Below are 22,030 nucleotides of genomic sequence, written 5' to 3' on the forward strand. Positions count from 1 at the left end.
TTGTATTTGCACTTTTGTTTTTTAACAACAAATATTGAAAGAAACAGCTTTATGGAGCTCTGTGTCTGCTCTGAACCTCCTCAATCTCCATTAGATCAAAAGTAGGAAACCTTGAAAGGAACCCTTCATCCTTCATCATTTGGTCATGGGAATTATCTTCTCCACGTAGCTGAGCTTTCCACAGAATTCCTTCTGTAATTGTGGATTTGGACACTAACAGTTTCTGCTATCGCTCTCATAGGTTTGCTTTATTCTTTTTCAGTCCAGTGGTGGCCTCTATAATTTGCATATCTCTGGGACACATATTTAGTGTTCCTATTAACCGCTACCAAATGCAAATTCTACACCTCCAACAACTCCAAATGCAAATTCAATAAGAGTCCAGACCATAAATGTATCACTTCAATTTGTTATGAACCAATGGGGGGACAACTTCCACACTTGATCAGAAAACAACTAATTTTATACGGTAAAAAGTGCAGTTACTTTTGTGTGTTTTGTGAGTTATCTTCTTGAAGTAAAGCTTTATATAAAGCTTTTCCCATGTGTTCAGCTCCACTGGGCATATAAGAGCGCTTCATTGTTCTATAATTACAGACCGTAAGTCCTTGTGTTTCTCTGCATATTTTATAACCTTCTTTTCACCCTGTTCTTCAATGTTCAGGTCCCTACAGGAGAAACCACCACAGAGTAGCTTTTACTACTATTTGGGTGGTGGATCTTTCTGAGAATTGAAGTAACACTGATTAGCATGGTGGTTGTGTATCTGTACAAGTGGATCAGATACAGCAGTGTTGCAGGAGTTTTTAAACAGTGTGTTAAATCACTAATCCTACCTACAGCTGCTCCACCTTGTAGATCTCATCTGTAGCTGCACAGATTGTGTTGGTCATCCTTTAGTCCTTCATCAGTGGTCACAGGATGCTGTTGACTGCATATTTCTGGTAGGTGGACTATTCCTTAAAAGGAACAGAGGTGTTTAAAAACTCGAGCAGCAATGAATAGCTGCTATGTGGTGGTCTGTCCTGTGGGAAGATGGCCGTTGAAGAACAGGATGAAAGGAGGATAATAATAAAGTATGTAGACAAATATAATGACTACAGTGTGCAATAATCAAACAACAACAAAGTTGTTGGCCAGCAGAGCTGATAAGACAGACAGGGGGTGTAGAAACAAGGAGGTGGTCATAATATTTTGGCTGGACTGTGTATGTGCTTGTAGTTTTTCTCAAAGAAAGGCTTCATTCTTCTTTCTGTGTGTTTGTTTTGTGTATCTGGTGTACAGCTTCAGACATCAGATTCAATCACTCAGCCCATCCTCATTATATCTGAAGGACATGAGAATAAAGTTCACTTGACTCGTGAGTCAGTAAATCGCTGCACTTGGACATTTGATTCAATGAAACTGATTGTACAAATGAATCGATTCTGTAGACTGAATCGAAATTCTTATAATTATCTTACAGCCAGTGCTGGAGCACATATTATACCTCTGTTACACAAGTTAGTAGGGCTGTGCGATACTGCAAAATTTGGTAGAGATCCAATACCAAGTGAATACAGGGCCAGCATTGCCGATGCCGATACCCATACTTTTTACTACTCCTATCTATTTTTTGTAGGGAAGAGCAATGTATCATAATTTATTAAGTGAATACATCAACAATATGCAAATTTGAATGAAAACTTGAATTTTCCTTTTTTATAATTATTTTGTAAGTTTTTGCTTTAATTACTCATACTTTTAATGATAATAAAATAGACAAATAAAATACATTTTAGGTAACTCAGAAATGTTTATAGAAAACTTAAACTTAAATTTACCTTTTGGTGTTGTAACTCAACTTTTTTTCTAATGTTCCTTTTGACAGTTAACATAAAATATTTATTCATATTTGTTCATATTTCAGGTTTGAGGCATAGCTATATCTTTTTGTAGGTAGCACATCTATATTTTGGTTTCAGTGAAATAATTCATTTAGTTTTAGAAAAGAGGAGTGACTAATTGAGCATATGTGACTGTAAATGTCTGGAGTTTTACCCAAGTACAGGTCTATATTCTATACCAAAAAATCTTCACATAGTTCTTTACACAAATCACTCTAACATAAACAGATCTCACCAGCTCTATTCTTACCAGTTTTAGTTTAAGGGCTCTGTCACTTTTATGCATATAAACTGTTGCTGGCCACGGCCAAGGTTTGCACTTAGTGTTTATCACACATTAGCGTTAGCTTGTGCTAAATGGCAAAACATGAACAAGCTAATTCATGTTTAACTATGATAGAAGCACAAAGCTCATTATCTGAAAGTTCTGACATCTCCCTCATCTGCTGACTTGCCACAAACAGTAGGTATAGTATAGATCCCTTTCTCAGACAAAGTCTGCTGGCTAATCCTGCTGTGTACTATCTGAGCTTCTCAACCACAACGATCGCAATTGCATTTCTTCAAATGATCCAGTGGTTGGGGCTTTGGTGAGGAGTGACAGGTGAGTCACAGCATCACTATAAGGGAGGAGCATCCAAACTGCTCATAGTAGCATATGTAGCCTATTCCTGACACCAATATTGTTTCACAGCTGATTCATAGAATATGGATGGATGGATGGATTGGAGTGTTGAAGCTTGGATTGTTTATAGTTTATAGGGGCAGTCGAGACCCAAGTGGCAAAACAAAAGCATGCAAAAAGTTTTACATTATTTTACATTATTTGTGCCCTTTTATTTTTAGTAGCAGTTACGCCTACAAATCTTAAAACTTTATTTTACACAATTTACAAAAATAAAAACTTGTTGTGCTTTAGAAACATATTACACCCTTTTTAAAATAATACATTTAATAAAAATGTGTTTTTTTTTTTGTTTTTCAAATGTCAGCTTACTCATATAAAGGTATATTCAGAAGCAAGACGCTTCTAGTCTTTTCAGTAAGAAGATAAGCAGCGCTTCAGTCGATGCATTACCAGCCGTATGTCTCACGATGACATCATGCATGGCTGGTATAAGAGCTCGCGGGGATTTGATATCAGTTTAATCCGGTTTAGGTCAGCATCGCGTGCGGATGTATCTCAAGCCGACCATTAGGACCCTGGAGGAAAGCTTGAACTCCCCCTTCTCGTTTGTTTTTTATCCACACCCGTATTCCGCAAAACCCCGCCTTTCTTTATTTCGATTGGCTGGCTGTTCATTTCTCAAGCAGGTGGGCGTTTCATTAAGGTTTTCCAGACAGGTAACTTTAGGCTAAAGAGCAAGGGCTGTATGGATGTTCATCCCTTATTTTCATAATGAACCAGGTGAACTCAAACCGAGCTCTTGCAAATGATCTCGCTAAACTAAGAAATCTTTATAATAATATAATAATATAATAATATATGCTTTATAAAACAGTCTACCTTTCTAAAACGAGTCACTCCAGAGTCAAGCCCCGCCCCTCTGCTATCCTGCGCTGTGATTGGCTAACAGATAGCCTGCCATACTGAAACCATGCTTTGTGAATGATTAACCACCCAATCCCTGTGCAGAAGCAGGAGAGGTCAGCACAATGTTAAATACATTGTTTTGTTTAATATTTAACTTGCACAGTACCAAAAAAAGTTTTTTATGCTTTATTTCCCTTGCATTGAAGATAAATATTAAATAAATTAAAATATATAAGGGACACATTGGGAATTACGTAGTTCTAGCTCTCAGTAAAAAAGTATTTGTCCTCCACAATCCCCTGACCTAAACCTAAAGAACTGAGATGGTCATTTGAGATGAGCTGAAGCTGCAACTATTGTTCAGCACCTCCAGGAACTCCTTCAAGACGCTGAGAAAACTATTCCAGGTCACTCTCCCTCATAAAGACACCGAGATTAAATAACAAGAGTGTGCAGATCTGTCCTTAAAGATAAATGTAGTACTTAGAAGAATCTAAATATAAAACATATTCAGATTAGTTTCTCACTTTTTGTTAACAGAATAATTCCGCCTGTGTTCCTGTATAGGTTTAATATAGTCTTCAATATTAAATTTGCAATGTAAAAAAATCCTAAAAAGAAAGAAATATACACTGTATGTTAAGCTGGTTGTAGACACATTCTAATAAATGTATTAAGGCACATAAATATGAATATATATATATATACGTATATATATATATATATATATATATATATATATATATATACGTATATATATATATATATATATATATATATATATATATACGTATATATATATATATATATATATATATATATATATATATATATATATACGTATATATATATATATATATATATATATATATATATATATATATATATATATATATATATATATATATATACGTATATATAATTTCTGACCATTTAAGGCAAAAAAGTGAAAAATACAAAAAAGGTGTTGTCCAGGATTTCAGGAAAGGTGAAAAAATAATTTTTTTTTTCTTCTTCTTTTTGTAACAAAAGTAGGTTGACTGTGATTCTGATGATTTACCATCAGAGTTTAGTTACAAACAAATGTCCAGGTCTGCTCTACAGAGATTTGAACATGTCTGCACACTTTAGTGGCCAAGTCAGCAAGAAAACAGTGTAAACTATGTTTATTAGGTTTATTTTAATATGTCGAATTAATATAAATATAGCCATGAGTTCCTTTTACACATACAAAAACTATTACTGCTACTAATAATAATAATACTATCAGGACTGGGGAAGGGGGCGGGACCTGTCATAATACGGGTAGGATAACAACACACCGCCACGGGCTCCTGGGAGCAGCGCGGTGCGCATGCGTGACCGCTCGCTCCGCGCTCGAGCTGGAGAGCTATGACAACATGAAGTGTGATGTACCTGCTTAAAGGAGCCGCTGGAGAAGAGTAAAAACTCTCAGGTAAAAGTGTCTCCAGCTCCGGCAGAAGAGTTCTTTAACTGGAATTTAACTGGGAGTTTAACCGGGAGTTTACCGCGTCCTGCGGCTGGAAGTTAAATCGGTTTAACCGGTTCAGGGAGGAAAGCTCGCGGAATGTGAGGATAACCGAGACGGAGGAAGAGTTTCTGCGTTTTTTTGTGGATTAATATACAGATATTAAAGATTTAAAGCGTGTTTATTATCGGAGATGACTGAATCGCGGCGCGGCGCTCTGTCCGCCGGAGTTGCGCTCTGTACCGCCGCGCGGGCTCTCCTCTGATAACTCCGCCGCGCGGGACGGAGCGGGACAGGAGGGCTGTCCGGATTCTGACTTTAATCCAACATGTCTAAAGTGATCCAGAAGAAGAACCACTGGACTACTAAAGTGAACGAGTGCGCGGTGTGTAAGAGTAGCGACGGGGAGCTGAGCGTGGAGCTGCGCGGCGGCGCGGAGAACGGAGAGTTCACGTACGTCGGGGAAGTGCGCCCGTGCACGGCGAACTACAAGTACGGGCAGCTGAGCGAGGGGGAGCTGCTGCTGGAGCTAGAGGGTCTGTCCGTGTCCGGACTGCCGCTGTACGACGTGTTGACGGTGGTGAAGAACTGCAAGGGTCCCGTCCGGATGAAAACCGTCAGACAAGGTGAGTTAAGAAAGAGCGAGACGCGGGGATCCGCCAGGAACAACGTCCCGCACTGTCCCGCACTGACCGCACCAGCGCCCCGCGTCCCAGCTGTTCCCAGCTGCTGCCCACGAGCCACCTTCAGATTGGTGTGGTTTAAACTTTGGAAAAATAAGTGTAAACAAAAAAGTTTCAAAACATAAACCAATAATAAACGTTGAATTTTGTTTGACTTATTTATTTATTTTCTAAAACTTAGATAATTTCTAATCTGTACAAAAACATTAGCAGATTCAACTTAAAAACTTTTAAAAAGTTTTTAAAAGCTTTGCTTGCCTAGATGTTTTAACTTAAATCAAGTTAGATGTATTATTTACATTAACTCGCAACTTTATGTCTAATTTGGCATGGCATTGTACTCCTCCTGCAAGTTGAATTGATTTTATAATACAGCTCTTGGAAAAAAAATAAGAGACCAACTAAAAAAATTGAGTTTCTTTCATTTTACCAAATTAAAAACCTCTGGAATATAATCAAGAGGAAGAGCCATCAAACCAAGCTGAGCGGCTTGAATTTGTAAAACAGGAGTGGCATACAGTTATCCAAAAGCAGTGTGTAAGACTGGTGGAGGAGAGCATGCCAAATATGCATGAAAACTGTGATTAAAAACCTGGGTTATTCCACCAAATATTGATTTCTGAACTCTTAAAACTTCATAAACATGAACTTGTTTTCTTCGAGTTATTTGAAGTCTGAAAGCTCTGCATCTTTTTTGTTATTTCAGCCATTTCTCATTTATTGCAAAAGAAATGCTCTAAATTACAATGTTTTAATTTGGAATTTGGGGTAAATGTTGTCCGTAGTTTACAGAATAAAATAAAAATGTTTATTTTATACAAATGTATACCTAAAAAGTAAAATCAGAGAAACTGATTCAGAAACTGAAGTCTTCAACTTAGCAATTCAAGTCACAAACAACCTTTTTACATGAGTTCCTGATGACATATTTTTTCTCAAAGTTTACTCAGGAAGGGTTTTTAGGAAGCTAAAAAAATATCAATGGCTTAAAGGGAAACTAAACCCCCCTCATTTCACTATGTGAGATATACAAGGTGTGGCGTGTGAGCGTGAGAACTGCATGAAATGTGTGTGTCTCACGCGCAATGCCTGAGACTTGAGATCCCTGTAGAACATTGTCTTTAATAAATACTTGAAGAACCATGCTATTAAAAAGTTAACAATGCAGAAAAAGAAAAGGTCATTTAGTACATTATAATCTAAAGTTTATGAAATGGTGAAAATGTAGGATGTTAAAGCAATGCAAAGATAATTTAATGTTCAATCAATCTTGATATAAGACGTTGATTCATCCATTAACCAACATTGAATCAGTCTTGAATAAACGTTGGAATGCTGGGTGGGTTATGACCCACTCCAAACTTTACCACAGTTTTATCAAACAAACGAATGACGTCCCCGGGCTGTTAGGACCCTCTGTTCACTACAGTGGTGTGTAAGACAGTGTGTGTGTAAGTCAGTGTGTGTAAGCGTGAGTATGATGTTAAAGTAGGGCAGCCGGACTGAGGCGGCTCGTGATGTGCAGCTCTTTGACGGGAAGCTGCTCTGACACACTCTGAGGCCTTGTTGTTGTCTGCTTACAGAGAAAGATCCTCTTCACCCGCTCACAGATTACAATTTACAACAGCCTCGACTCTCTCACTCGCTGTAGTCTCCATCTCTGTGTCTGTGGAGTCTTCCCGTTTACTTGCTTTTATAATTATACATTAAAGGGGCACTCCAACACTTGATTGTAGCTTCAGATTGCTTCATTACAATGTAAACAAAAGCATTATGTGTGGTTAAGTCACATCAGTGTATAGCACATTTAAAAGATAACAAGTGCCCACCAACGAGCTCTACAATAAGTTAATATAAAATTAAAATAACTCAAAAAAGGAGCACAGAGTGGTCCAGTGGTACCGCTGCCATTAGCTGTCAGAGCCTTGAGAGAGCACAATTGGCCTTGCTCTCTCTGGGTGGGTAGACAATGCTCTTTCCACTAATCACTTTTAAGGTGATGTCAGTCAGCACAAGGCATCTGTGAGCTGATGTATTGGAACCAAGTCGCTGCACTAGTTGTAGAAAAAAAGGTTAAAATAGCGTTTAATGTTGTAAAGTTGTAAAAAAAAAGTTGCATTACAACATAAACCATCTAAATCATAGATCATTTCTACACTGTAAAAAATATTATCAGCTTCAATTAAAAAATTGTTCATAACTTCAGATTACTTAATTACGATTCAAACAAAAGCAATATGTGTGGTTAAATCTAGTCAGTCTTCTTTATTTCTATAGCACAATTGGCATTGGCATCACTTCCAAGGTGATGTCGATCAGCACAAGGCGTCTGTGAGCTGATGTATTGAAACCGAGTCGCTGCGCTTTCCTCCGAGTGCACTGGCTACTCGGCAATGCTGCATCAGCAGCAGTTTGACCACAAAAATAGACAAACAATACTAGAAGTAAAACAATAATATGAAAGAATGTGATGACAGGACAGAGTAGACCAAGACAAAACAGACAACTGACAACATAAGTAGGTTTTTAAAATGGACATAAAATGTCCACTGTGACTGATTCCTTAATAAAAAGTGGAATAATATTTCAATTTTTTAGAACAGCTACAGAAAATTCTGGATATGAAAAGCTTTTGTCACTCCCTCCAGAAAGCACACAATACATTTGTTTCTTTATTAACTGATGGATTGGTTCTCCTCTTTGGTCTTGTACTTCTCTCTTCGTTAATCCACTGTCGAACTGTTCAAATATATAGTGCACAAAACAAGCACTTGTTCATTATCATAAGTACAGATAGTGGAAGTAAAAATGTGCACGTCTGAACACAACCTTAATAAACACACCTCTCTGTCTGCACAGAACCACAAAGGGAATGAGTTTTCCTGCAACTCGAATCTCTGTACAGGCGATGTAATGTAGCTTTAACAGTCTTTCAGCTTTCTTTTAATCTTTTAATGGGGTTTATGAACTTCTCCCAACTCTCACGTCTTCTTAGTGGAAATTAACAGCGCCAATAAAAGGTCTGTGGGCAACACAGGTCGTGAATTAGTTCCTACTAATGTAATGCAACTCAAATTAGTACAACCAATAATTAATTAAATAAAGAACTAAATATTTTAACAAAATATAACAAAACAAATGAGGTAAATTATATTAATGGTAGTTAAAGCTTTGTAGTAGAGAAACTGGCAGGTTTAAAATGGTTTATATCGTTGGTGAATATAGTGTGTTTAGTGTGTCAAAGGCACATATGTATCCATATGTTTTGTCCTTCTGTCATGTCATTTTTGGTCACTGACAATTGAGCTTTTAGAGAAAAACGCTCTTTAATGTGGAGATTTGTGTGAAAGGGGAAACAAGGATTTAGGAAAGGGCATCTTAATGCAGTGTTTGTGTTACATATATGTTAAAATGAATGTATTTGCTTTAAAACCTTATTGAGCTCTTTTACACTTCAGTTCAGTGAGCGGACTAAAGGACATCTTGTCGGCAGGGTAACAGCAATGTTATGCACAGCGCACCAGCGGAGCTAAGATAGGTGTGGACGTCTGACTGATGACTGTTATCATGGTTTTATTCAGTCAGTGGTGCAACTGTGTTTTCTGCTGCCAAATTAGCAATACGCCAGAAATTTACCTGAACACACCTGACAACTAGACTAGGGGTGGGCAACATCGCCTTAAAATAATATCATGATATTTTATGGTATTTTCTTGATAATTATACTCTTGGCAACATAACAAAACACTGAATTAAAAATATATATAATTTCAACAACACACACTATGAAAATTATATTGTATTATTTATATTTTTTTATTATGTATGATATGGCACACCCCTAACTGAGATATAAAAAAATACAATAATTTTATCAGATTTGTAACAGAAGTCAATGAGCCAGAATGTTATGATACTAATAATGCACTTCAAATATCTCCATATATCCAGGATTAAAGTAAAATGAATGGTACTGAACCGATATAATTTATAATAGGAAATGAGAACAGTGTGAATTTTTACTAAAAAAGTAGTACCCTGATGTAATAATTAGGGGTGGTTGATATGGCACCTTATTTCAGGGTATAATATGGCTCAAAATATTAAACAATGTTGGCGATATTATTGTAAACAATATAATATGGCACAGTATATATATCATATATCATATACCATAGTAATTGAGGGCAATAATAGTATTATTGTATTGTAAGGTGCCCTGTGTTTTCCACTCTTAGTCCCTGTGAAACTAATGTTACATATAAACACTGGTAGTGTAACTACCTAGTGTAATATTTTCAGTTTTCCTGAGTCATTTTAGTCACACACACACACACATACACACACACTCTTACTCAGCAGCACTTAAATACACAGTCATCAATATAGACAGAAATATCACCTCTGCATTGGCCTTACCTTCCCTTATACCACTTATATCCAATACAGACCACACACAGTTTCTTTCTTTCACATCAGATACTCAACACCAGACTGCATTTACACCAAACACCACAGCTCTTCACCCCAGTCCCACTGTGTGTCCGTAAAAACACCACCAATGCCCAGAGGAAAGCCAGCCATGGAAAGATAGACAGTAGAGTGTGTGCAAGGACGGTTTAGTGTGTGTGTGTGTGTGTGTGTGTGTAAGGCTGAGTACCTTAGTAGGAGTGGCGTGTTGTTCCCCAAACAAAACCTCCACTAATGTAGACAGTAGTTCTGACAGAGTCAGGCTGCAGAATCACACGGCTCAGGTTATTTCCGGACATTTGCTAGGACTGTTGATGGGCCTGACCTCTAGCTACTGAACATCTGTAGAACATGTTTTTATTTTTAGTTCTCTGATTAGTCTGGATCAGAGTCTAAATCAAACAGTCAATAGACCTATCCAGACGGGATTAGTTTCGCAGGGGCGTCATTTTTTATTTTATGAGGGGTCCTCTGTGATTTTATTCCAGACCATGTGTGTGTTTTTCTCAGCGTCCTCTAGGAAAATTACAGGCTGAATTATTTACTGTTTTTCGCTGAACTCTGTGGTCGTAAGGTTATTTTAGTTCTCCTATTTTGGCTCCAGAAGAAATGTTGTTAGTTGAACTATTTAATGGTTTAGCATATTTAGCAAAACAAAGATACATATATAAAGAGGTTATATAGAAACAGTCTCTTCTAGTAGAGTCTTTGGCGTAGGCCCCGTCATCGGCCAAGGACTTGATACATCTGGGCTCTGCAGATCCTGTCGTACATTGAAGACAGGGGCGGAGCCAACCCCCCGGGCAACCAAACGGGCCCAATCTGGAGGAGGTGGGGAAGGAGGAGGGGAAGAACGACCATCAGCGTCTGAAAGTCAGCAAAGGTACTGAATGAGTGATCTTATTTAAAGGCAGAAGGGAACAGCTGATTGGATTGGTAATTAGGTGACGTAGCATTGGAGTCTTTAGTAGAACTTTCGCTGTGCTTTCATTTCTGTCCGGATCCACATCCGGAGTGTCGTCTCCTCGCGTTTAATAAAATAGCTATTTGTCCACTGCTACGCATCGTAATTACACTTTGGGCACGTGTTTCCACAGAGATTCACGTAAATACAACAGTGAGTGGAAATGGAGGACCTACTGAATATGATGTCATGTGACCGAGAAAGCCAAGAAACTCACTGGTTTTCCTGTTTTTTTTTTTTATTGCTGTCTGAAAAGGGCTAATATGTTTGATGCAGTGCATTGTACACATTTGATGTATTTCTTTTGGTTACTTGCTGTAGTTTAGTGAGATTGCTATGTTCTTTCGTCATCATCTGTGTGAGCTTTGTCTCCCTATGACTGACATTGATAGATTTTCTGAATATTGTTTTTCTGTGGTTTACAGTATCGTTTTTTTCATACTATTTTGGTTTGGACCAAATAGAAAAGTCTGAATATAGGTGAAAAAGTATCCTAAGGCGAGGTGGTGGTGATCACTAACAACTCTTGTCCCAATGCTCCCAATCCATCTGGTAAAAGGCTTTTTAAATATTGGGTTCACTGTACTTTTTTGTTCATATAGTATTTTTTTTTCCGTATTGTGAAGTTTGTTGTTTAGTGACATTCTTTTGTCAATTCCACCAGCAGTTTACCTGATTTAATTTAAAGAAGGACTGATTAGATGAACTAGGCATTGGATTGTAATTGTATATGCACTGAATTGTCCAGTTTGTTTTTAGCAGTTTAAGTACAACATTTTGTCCATATCGAATAGCCTTGCTGTATTTCTGAAAGTACAGAACTTGGTGTGAAAAGGTCTTGGCAACCTTCCGTTGTGAACAGTGAGGAAATCAAATTCCCACAGGTTAAAGGACAAACTGTTCCATATGTCCAAAGTGAAGGTGTTAGGAATGCTCCTTTCATCTTGCATACCAGAGAGGACAGTCGCTGTCATTCTTTCTTCACGCTGATTTCACGGTCAAGCATTCCCCAATCACACACACACATAATCACACACACACACACACACACACACACACACACACCTTTATTGCAAAAATATCTTTATGTGGCCTTGACTGGCTCAGCTGTGGTTTGCATTTTAAGCGTTTTATCGCTTGGAAAATCATTAACTGCGTTACGTAAGAGTAGCAATTGCTGCATTAGTGTAGAGCCAACCCTCAACTACGCCTCGGTTAATCACACCATTCACCACCCAAAGATATACAGTCATACAACACTCTTACAGACAAACACACACACACACACACACACAGAGCTGCACTTATCCCTCTCTCTTTTGGGGATAAGTGTTGCTTCCTTTAAAATATATGGCATTAGATCCAAACAAAACGTTTCCAGGCAACAGCAACTACGTGTGTTCCCTCTTTCTGTAACACCTGAGCTCACCTGTTTATGTGTAGAGCGCAGGAGGAGGGGCAGAATATGGTCTGCCTGAGCATTTTGGCTGATATTGTAAACAGACAGATGGGCAGAGACCGAGATTGTGTAGATAAACAGACAGAGAAAAAGGAGTGTCATTATCTTTAGCCTGTTACGCTGACTCCAGAGGTTTTGTGTTTATGAGTGTGAACCGTTTGGTGATGGCTGTTAAAAAAGGAACGGCTTTTAGAAGCTTCAAACAGGCCTACAACCTGGTCCTGTCTTGATAACCAGTATATTTGGAAAGCATGTTGGCCCAGAAATAATAGTGATAAATGATATTGTTGTCGTTTTACAACCATTTCATGCAACTGATACAATGACAATACAATACAATAACTAATTTACACATTATTATTTAAAGAGCACATTACTTTTTGGGCTCACCTCAATAAGTAAATACAGTTCAGCTCCGGAAAAAAATTAAGACCGTTTCAGTTTCTGAATTAGTTTTTCTGATTTTGCTATTTATAGGTATATGTTTGAATAAAATGAACATTTTACTACAGACAACATTTCTGCCAAATAAAAATATTGTTATTTAGAGCATTTATTTGCAGAAAATAAGAAATAACTTGTGGAAATAAATATGGCTGAAATAATTCAAAGTTCAATTTCATAAGGTTTTAAGAGTTCAGAAATCAATATTTGGTGGATAAACCCTGATTTCTAATCACAGTTTTCATGCATCTTGACATGTTTTACTCCACCAGTCTCACACACTGCTTTTGGATAACTTTATGCCTTTACTTCTAGTGCAAAAATTTAAGCAGTTCAGTTTGGTTTGATGGCTTATGATCATCCATCTTCCTCTTAATTATATTCCAGAGGTTTTGAATTTAGTAAAATCAAAGAAACTCCTAATTTTCCTTCCTTCAAACTATTGTTCCGCATTTTCTGACTGATGCAAAAGTTAATACACTACATGGGCATTTTTCATTCTTTCATTCATTCATAAATTCATTCATTTATTCACTTTTTCTTTAAATCAAGGGTGTTTAAAAAGTGCTTTCGCTGCTTTTGTTGGAGTATCTGTCTCTTCTGTCCAGGCAAGACAATCTCCTCGATTTTGAAGCTTAATCCCTGTCTGTAAAACTGCCCCGTAATGTATGGTGTTCATGAGATCTCTCAAAACAATTCCAGCAGTCTGGACAGCTCTGCTCTGCTTAATTTCAGTATCTGAATTCACCACCGCTGCAAACTACAATAAATAGCATTCCTGACCATTGTAGGAGAGCATTGTTTATGAGGGTGTGCAATTACAACTATGACAATGAACAGCTCTCACACGCTCCAGCGTGGCCTACAAACTGGGCAGTGGTGAAGCAAGAGAGAGAAAGAGCTCTCTCTCACACTTTCCAGTCGTTGGAACAATGTAAATCTTGTGCTGATAATGACTATCATGAGGCTGGATGGCCTGCGCTGGCTGTTTATATCAGCAGAACTCTCTGGAGTTGCGGAGACAGCAAACACCCGTAGTCACGGTGCAGTCAGGATCAAAAGCCCAGACAAATAACCCGTGACCATGCGGAAACCGACCAGGCTCAAAGGTTGTTCCGTGCAGGTGTTTCCTATTGTAAAAGACAACTGCTCCTGAGACATCTGAAAGCAAGACAACAGCTGTAGGTTTGTCTGGAAGAAGTGCAGGCAGTAGCATGATGTTATTTTGTTGTCAATAAAAAAGTATATAAAAAAAGAGAAAAATGCTGTAAAATATAAGCTGATAAATACTAGAGACCCAGACTTATGTAAAAGTAGAAGTCTTTAAAAAAGTGACTTAAGTAGAAGTTAAAGTATGTTTAAGCTCCACACTTAAGTGGAAGTACTAAAGTATTTAACTTTTTTGTACTTAAGTATTGTATAAGTAGTTTATAGTAAACTGTAGTAGTGAAGTACTGAAAGTAAAAGTACAGTACTGTGTTATTACTGTGTAGTTATTACAGAAAGTAGTGTAAAGTTCTCAGAGTGAAAGACAGAACGAAAGCAGCGAGATCTTCTTATAAGATCTGCTTGATCTCTTGATTCACTCAATGATGAGTAACTTCATCAAACCCGGTGGCAGTGCAGAACATCTACCGCTCTGACTATAGTGATAATGCGGATTTAGAATAATTCCTAACATGTTTATAATTGTAAGCAATAGAGCTGGGCGGTATTGCCAAAAATGTATATCACTGTATTTTTCAAGATTCTCACAGTTTTACAATATATCACGTTTTTTTTTTATTATTATTATTTATTCATAGATTTTTGCATGACTGGGCTTTTATATAGGTCTATGACTTACTGTTCAGTTAGTTATATAATATAACACTAAGGCTTTAATTTAAAGCTTTGATTACTTACTATTGGGTTTATTTTGTCCCACAAAATGACACAATATATGAAGAAATCAGACTTTATTATCAGATTAACAGCTGAAGAATTTAAACAATAGACCATAAAAAGAGATACCTCAACAACTTTAACACAGCTTCCTTTACAAAATTATTTTAATAAATAGTTTAAGCCATTAGAGGCATTAAATTCAGCCACAATTCCCTTCTTTCACCAGTTAACAAATACATTCAGTTCAGTATACATTAATATTATCCTTTAAGCTACAGTATTAATATATTTAAACAGGGTTATAGTTGCAGGTCACCTCTTATCATCGAGTTTTAGGGAGTTTTATTACTTGTTGATTAATGAATTCTGTATTTAGGACCGTTTCTGTCTGCGTCGCGTAGTTATATTTCCAGACATGTGCGCGCCGAGCTACGACATAGGGTACGAGGCTCCACAGAGCTGAGCTTCCAGTGCATTAGCTTGTTGTGCTAACTGGCTAGCGTTATTATCTAGTTAGCTGTTCCAGTGGGCTTGTTTGCTGGCGCTGTTCTACACTGTGTGCTTCTACACAGCTCTCCACAGCGCCTCTAGCGGTATGTAAAAAATGCATACCGTTTCTAAACTGACGCAAGGTATACCGTATGAACTGGTATACTGCCCAGCACTAGTAAGCAGCACATAAAAATGTATTGGAGTAAAAGTAATAAACAGAGTACACTAATATGTGGCTGCAAACTAAATTATTCAGCATCATTGCAAAGTAGGTTTATTAGCGAAGTGTACAAAACTTCAGCTCTTTGCAGTAAAACAGTCAAACAAGAGCAAAACAACTGAGAGAACAAGCTGTTTCTTTAAATTCAATACAAAACCTTACTTTTAATATTCTACTCTCTCATGACAAGCATGTTCAGTACTTAGTACAGCAGTCTTTTGCTGTGGTGACCTGCTGAAATGTAACGCATTGCCAGACACCAGCTTCTCGTTTCTGAGGAATCTTATCTTATTCCTCATAGGCAATGGACTCTAGTTCACTAGTATTCAATAGTATATCTGGGTTTGCTCGCTCTCTTAAAATAAAGATTTTCTGTGGGCTTTAACCCTTTGAGGCACGTTGGTTGCTGTAAGAAATCACAGAGTTTTTCTTTCTTTTACCACTTTGCAGTTGTGTTTAAAGAGGAAATCTCTACTTTTTTCGTTTTTTGGAGACAGTGAAAAACACAATGATGTAAAAACTGTTGTTTTTCTGCAAAGCTAAATCGGGCAGTGCTAACACTGATTTTGACCAGCTCAGCGGACATTATTTGAGATTATGTTATGATATTATTGATAACTTATACCAACCTGTCTGAGACCCAAGTATAGTAAACATTACAGGCTGCTACGTCATTAATTAAAAAAACACTAGTGATATAGTCAATGCCACTTCACAGGGAAAGCAGAAATGGGAACCCAAATCTGGTTTACTTTAATAGTTTAAACTTTTCTATATTAGCAAATCTGACATTTTGAAGGAGGTTTAGGACTGTGATGGCTGTTTCAGAATCTTCCTGGGCTTCTTCTTAAACCAAACCTTGGTGGACTTTATTGTTGTCCTGTTGGAAGGTCTGATGACATTCAAGCCTCAACTTCCTCACAGAAGGCATTTCTTTTAGGATTTAGGATTTCCTGACACTTGTTGGAATTTACCTTACCCTTCTTACGTGGCAGGTTTCCTGTGCCAGAGGAAGTTTTCGTTTTCAGCATATGCTTCATTACTTCTTTCAGACATACTGCTGATGCACAGGACTGTAAGGTTTGTGTTTTGAACATATTGGAGCCTGTTGCATTTGTGCTTTTGGATTTGACATATGAAGACCTCCAATGTTTATTTGGTGCCATATTGTGCAAACTGAAACTTTAGTGCAAGATATTACTTGTTGTGACTTTACTAAATAAAAAATAATTCTCTTTTTCAGTTTTTAATTCTGCATCTGTAAGACTTAACATATGTAATGCATATCTTACAGGCTGTGCAAGGCTCGTCACAATGCTCATTGCTATCTTACACCATCTTATTAACAGTCTATTTTCATGCCTTTTACATGAGTTGCTAAAATAGCAGAAATTTAGGAATACAACTACGCTGATGGGCAGATGGTCTGTAAGTGAGGTGTGTTCAGGAAAATTTCTGGCGTATTGCTATCTTGGCAGCAGTAAATACAGGCACTTCACTGACTGATTGAAACCCTGACCACAGTCAACACTCAAGTGTCCATACCTATCATAGCTATGCAGGTGCACTATTGAATGGCGAGTGACATGCTGATTTGTTTATTCCATGTTACGCCCAAAACTCACTGATGATTATTTAAGTGAATTAGTACATGCCTTTTGCGTGTTTTTAGATACGCAAGCCATATTTTTTCCATCGTTACGATAGCTATAAATTACATAGCAATAGCTATACATGCCTTAAACATTTTGTAAAGAGCAACCATCACAGATTGACCAGTTCTGACCAGCAACAGGGAAAATAAATAAATAAATAAATCCTGCCCTGCTGCCAGAATGTTTTAGGTGACTTTGAGGTGAACCTGTATGTAAGGTACAGCACACTGTGCTCTTGGAAGCAGAGCCTGAAACCTGCATCATGCATTTAAAAACTCAAAACAAGCATTCTAAGATATTTTCCAGTAACTTCAGCAAAGAAAAGTCAGCAGCACATTACGTTCACACAGAAAATGAGACGGACATTAAATCAGCACGGCTCCCATCGCTGGGACAGAGGAGGTCAGGATTGTTTAACGAGAGGGGACATCAGCAGATCCGCTGATCCACTGAGCCCACAGTAGCTCAGTTCCACAAGAGACCTTGATCTCAACAGCTGGGAAATACCACTGTCTTTCATCTGACAGCTCTGTGCTATCCTGATCTCCGTCTGTCACAACTCATCCATGTACAGCTGACCTGGATGAGCTGAGCCTAAAAAACTTCTCCACAGAATGTCCTCAAGGAGAACGATGAAGGATGTCTATTCTACTAAAAATAAAGGTTCCTGGGAAAGTTCTGGGAAGACATTTAAAGGGGCATTAGACTCGATTTAAGAAGCTTGATCTCAGTAGAATAATTGATTCTCAGAAATATTTATTGCCTAATTATTCTACAAACATATTTAACCAACTCTTCTGGTAGAAGTACCAAGTGTTCTGGGTATGACAGTGGTGTGTTTGAGGAGTTCTAAATATTTAGAGTGTATTCACTGCTTGATAGTTCCTTGTCCCTAATGAGCTCTCACAAGTTCATCAGTCACTACCTGTATTAGCTGGTTAGCATTACTAGCTTCAGCTGACATACACATATTAATATCCAAAGGATGTTATAAAGTTTCCCCAAGGTTTTACTGTACTTTGCTTTTTAGTAAGTGATCAAGGTTTATCTACACTGTATGTGATTTAAAGTCACTAAAACAACTAAAGCATTATTCAGATTTACAGTATTTTCATAACTGGAGCCTCACCAATCCTGTGTCCAGTTTCATCCTTTCCTTGTTATTATGCTAGCCATTTTGGAAAAGCACTTCCAATGTTAAGTCTTGCTTAGCACATTTCTTGTCATTTTTAAGCATCTAGCATGTAGTTTTTAGGAGTAGGAAATATGTCTTTATGTTGGTCTTTTTTGTCGTGTGGGAAACATAAGGCTTCAATTTTGATCATTATTTGCCCTGGAAAGGCCAATTAAGATGTTAAATAGCAACTTTTTATTTTTTTTCAATTGAAGTTGAATGCTCATACTCTCATAGGGTTTGTGGTAAACATTGAGGTAGAAATATCGATTGAGAAATACAATGACAGGGATATAATTTGAAAGGGAAAAGAAGCATCCTAAAGAAGCATCTTGCAAAAAAGCAGTACAGAGTTTGAAAATGTAGAATTAGTATAAAAAAAAAAAAAAAACCTTAACTCTAAGTATGACCAGTGGGGATGTTACAAGGCAGAGCTGAGAAAAGTAAAATGAAATTTTGAGCTAAAAATGTAATTGCAAGTCTTTTTTCTTTTCTGTCGTTTCTGCATCAACGTAAAAAGATGCAAATATTACAAAAATAGACCTAAATTAAGAGTTTTAAAGAGTTTTATTAACTAAGAGTTTTGAATGTAGTTTTAGTTAAGGATGTAACCCTATAGGATGGATCAATGACAGATTGTTGCTTTCAGACGAAGGGAAAGTTCTGTTAGCATTGAGCTTCATTTAACAGTACTGTCACTCAATTTGTTTATGTACGGAAAAAGTGCATGTAAAATTAATAAGGAGATTTTTTAATGTAATTTTTTTGCTGAACATTTTACACAAAAATCTAAAATATGCAATCACAATTGCCGATTATAAACATATAGAAGCAACAAATAAATATATTAATGAAATAATCAGAAGCAAACAAGAGATTCCAGATACGAAAGACTTTAGCAGCAAAATCTATACAAATCCTAAAAAAGATGTGCAAAACCAATACGCTAATCATTTCCAAATAATTGCAAATAATAGCCAAGTGTATTACATATTTTTCTGTTTTGCAGTTGCAATATAGATTTGTTTTCCCTTTTGATTCTGAAATGATTGCAGATTGTATATTTTAATATTTTGTTTAAATCTCTTTAAAGCACAAAAATAACTCCATATATTTTACTGTGTAAGATTTTGTTTTTAATTAGATTACACTGGTGTGACTGGTATAATAAATCTTGGCCCCTCTATGAATTTTGTGGCCCCTTGATGCCCCTTACCCCTTAGAGAAATTCTTAATTTGCCACTGCATGTCAGACCTGTCTTAATCCAGCTGGTATTTGGAGGTTTATTCACCTCATATAGGAAGAATCAGTTCTAAAATCTTTCCTTTTTAGTAATTAGTATTAGTAATACTAATATTAAAAAATAAGAATGAGTAAAACTGATTATTCTCCAATTGGGAAAGGGTTGATATACGGTTATACATTAGAAGATAAATAGCCAAACATAGACAGGACTTGTCATCGATTCGTGTGGACGTGTGTGTCGAGTTAATAATGTCAGAAGAGAATTTTTGGTGTATTGTGTTAGATGAACCTGTGCCTGTTTATGCTGATCACCTGATCAATCATATAAAAAGATCAATAGATTAGTCTGTATTGTGTATTCTGGCTGATGACAGAAGATCATTAACGTGGAATGAGACATGGAATGAGGGAGATAAAGGAAGAGGGGTAGCGGAAGAGAGAGGGATGAAGGGGAAGGATGTGTGGAGGTCAGGCTCAGTGTTGAGAGAGAGGTATGTCAGACATTCCTGCACAGTGGAGCCTTCTGGTACACCTCTACAAGCCAGACGCCTCCCGTCACTTCCCCTTCCTCCTTTTTTTACTTATCTGTGAACATGAACTCATAATATTTGATAATATGTGATATCGTCTATTGTTTATTTGAATATTTGTTGACATATATAACAATAAACAGTATTTTAGCCAGTTATGCAATACCAGACCAATGCTTTAATAACTGTGACTCCATACAAACAGTGTGGACTGCAGTAGGTGAAGAAAAAATATGGATTTTCCAAACTATGATTATTTAAAATGCTAAAATGCTGTAATATTTAAAAGAGTATAATTGCTTTGTATTAATGCTATACTATTATTATTTTTTCCTCAGAATTTAAATGGTTTTAAAATGACAATAATATTGTTTATCGCAATAATGTCTGGGATGATATGTCGTCCACAAAAAATTGTATTGTGACAGGCCTACTTATCTGTTGTCTTTTCTCACCATCTTTCTTTTAAAATTTTTGAAGCTATTTGAAGATATTTGAAGCTCTGTCAGCTTTTTGTGGTGTTTCTTCATGTATCACTACTGTCAAATTAGGATGATTTAGACATAATTAACCATTTATTAATCCCATATTAACAATATTTAAGGCTATGTCGGAATAAACTCTATAATATTGTTGCCATGCTGAACATTTCTTTGTATTTTGGTCGATTTGAAACACTTTTTACCTAGTAACTTTGGTTTCACCTGGACGCCAATGTAAAAATCTGGCAACCCTGGTTGCTCACTGTACTAAGAAACATTTTCTGTTGCTTAGTAGCAAAACTCGCAATGCATTTTGGGACACATTTAGCTTAAGTAGTATGCAGTGATAATTAGTTTAAATTATGATGCTTTTTAGGAGTTTATACAGCCCTCAAAATGACATTCCAATTCCACTTTACTATTCGTACACTGAGAAAATCGGTTTACACATTAAATAGTGAGCCTAAGCATGAGTAATAAGCCATATCGGTCACAGCCTTTGTTTTTCTTCTGGTTGAGAACTTAGGCTGGTTACTCTGATAAACTTATCCTGTGCAACAGAGAAAAATCTTGCTCTTCCTTTCGAAGGGAGGTCCTTATGTTCAAGTTTTATCATAAGGTTTTTGCAACTTCCCTTGAGAATACTTGCAATTTTTTTTTTGTTTTTCAGATTCACTGATACTCTCAAACAAATTAAGGCAAGAAATTCCAGTATTTAACTCTTTTATGAGGCACAGCAGTTTCAGCCATTCCAGGTGCCTCTACCACAGTCTGACAACCCTGCCACACCTCTGCCATAATCTGGCAACCCTGGTGGCATTATGGGTTTCCTCAAAATCATGTTCCAATTCCACTTTACGTTTTGGGCAATGGCTGACATATAGTTTGCTAATACGTAAATAAGAAGCCATTACCTCATAAAGCTGACAATCTGGCAACCCTGTTGTCTTGCTGTCCACTACATTTTTCTGTTGTTTAGTAGCGAAACTTGTGCATTTTCGGACACATTTAGCTTGTGTGATATGCAGCGATGTTTACTATGATCATGATGCATTATGAGAGTTTATAGTTCCTTCAGAATCACATTCCAATTCCACTTTACTATTCGGGCCCTCTGAGAAAAATGGCTTTTGTACTCATAGTGAGCTAAAACGTAAATAAGGAGACATTTTAGTCACAGCCCTTGTTTCTCTACTGGTTGAGAGCCAAAAAATTTACAGAAATAAGAAGACCTGGCAACCAAGAACTGCTTAGTATAAGGGTCACAATAATAGAATGTCAGGAGCCCTTGTGTTTTAATAGTTTGTGGTAATATCATTAGTGCACAAACATACACAGAGCACGGAAGGTAAAGCAAGGTAATGCTCAGCGGAGGAACCTGTTTGAGGGTCTGTGTTTCTCTGTGATATGAGTAG

At 37.1% G+C, this 22,030-nt stretch overlaps 1 protein-coding gene across 12 annotated transcripts in view; it reads left to right on the forward strand.

Moving 5' to 3' along the window:
* The first annotated feature begins 4,786 nt into the window (after positions 1–4,786).
* magi1a (membrane associated guanylate kinase, WW and PDZ domain containing 1a) overlaps positions 4,787–22,030 on the forward strand; it is a 209,362-nt gene continuing 192,118 nt past the window's right edge. For 7 of the 12 annotated variants that reach the window (XM_049485726.1, XM_049485728.1, XM_049485722.1 and 4 more), the window contains exon 1: positions 4,787–5,535. In XM_049485726.1, the coding sequence (XP_049341683.1) occupies positions 5,238–5,535 (298 nt within the window). In that variant the 5' untranslated portion in view covers positions 4,787–5,237. The remainder of the gene's footprint in view (positions 5,536–22,030) is intronic. The other 5 variants (XM_022670796.2, XM_007237014.4, XM_022670797.2 and 2 more) reach the window with 1 other exon arrangement.

Source organism: Astyanax mexicanus, chromosome 12, assembly GCF_023375975.1.
Source record: "Astyanax mexicanus isolate ESR-SI-001 chromosome 12, AstMex3_surface, whole genome shotgun sequence".
NCBI classification, from domain to species: Eukaryota; Metazoa; Chordata; class Actinopteri; order Characiformes; family Acestrorhamphidae; genus Astyanax; species Astyanax mexicanus.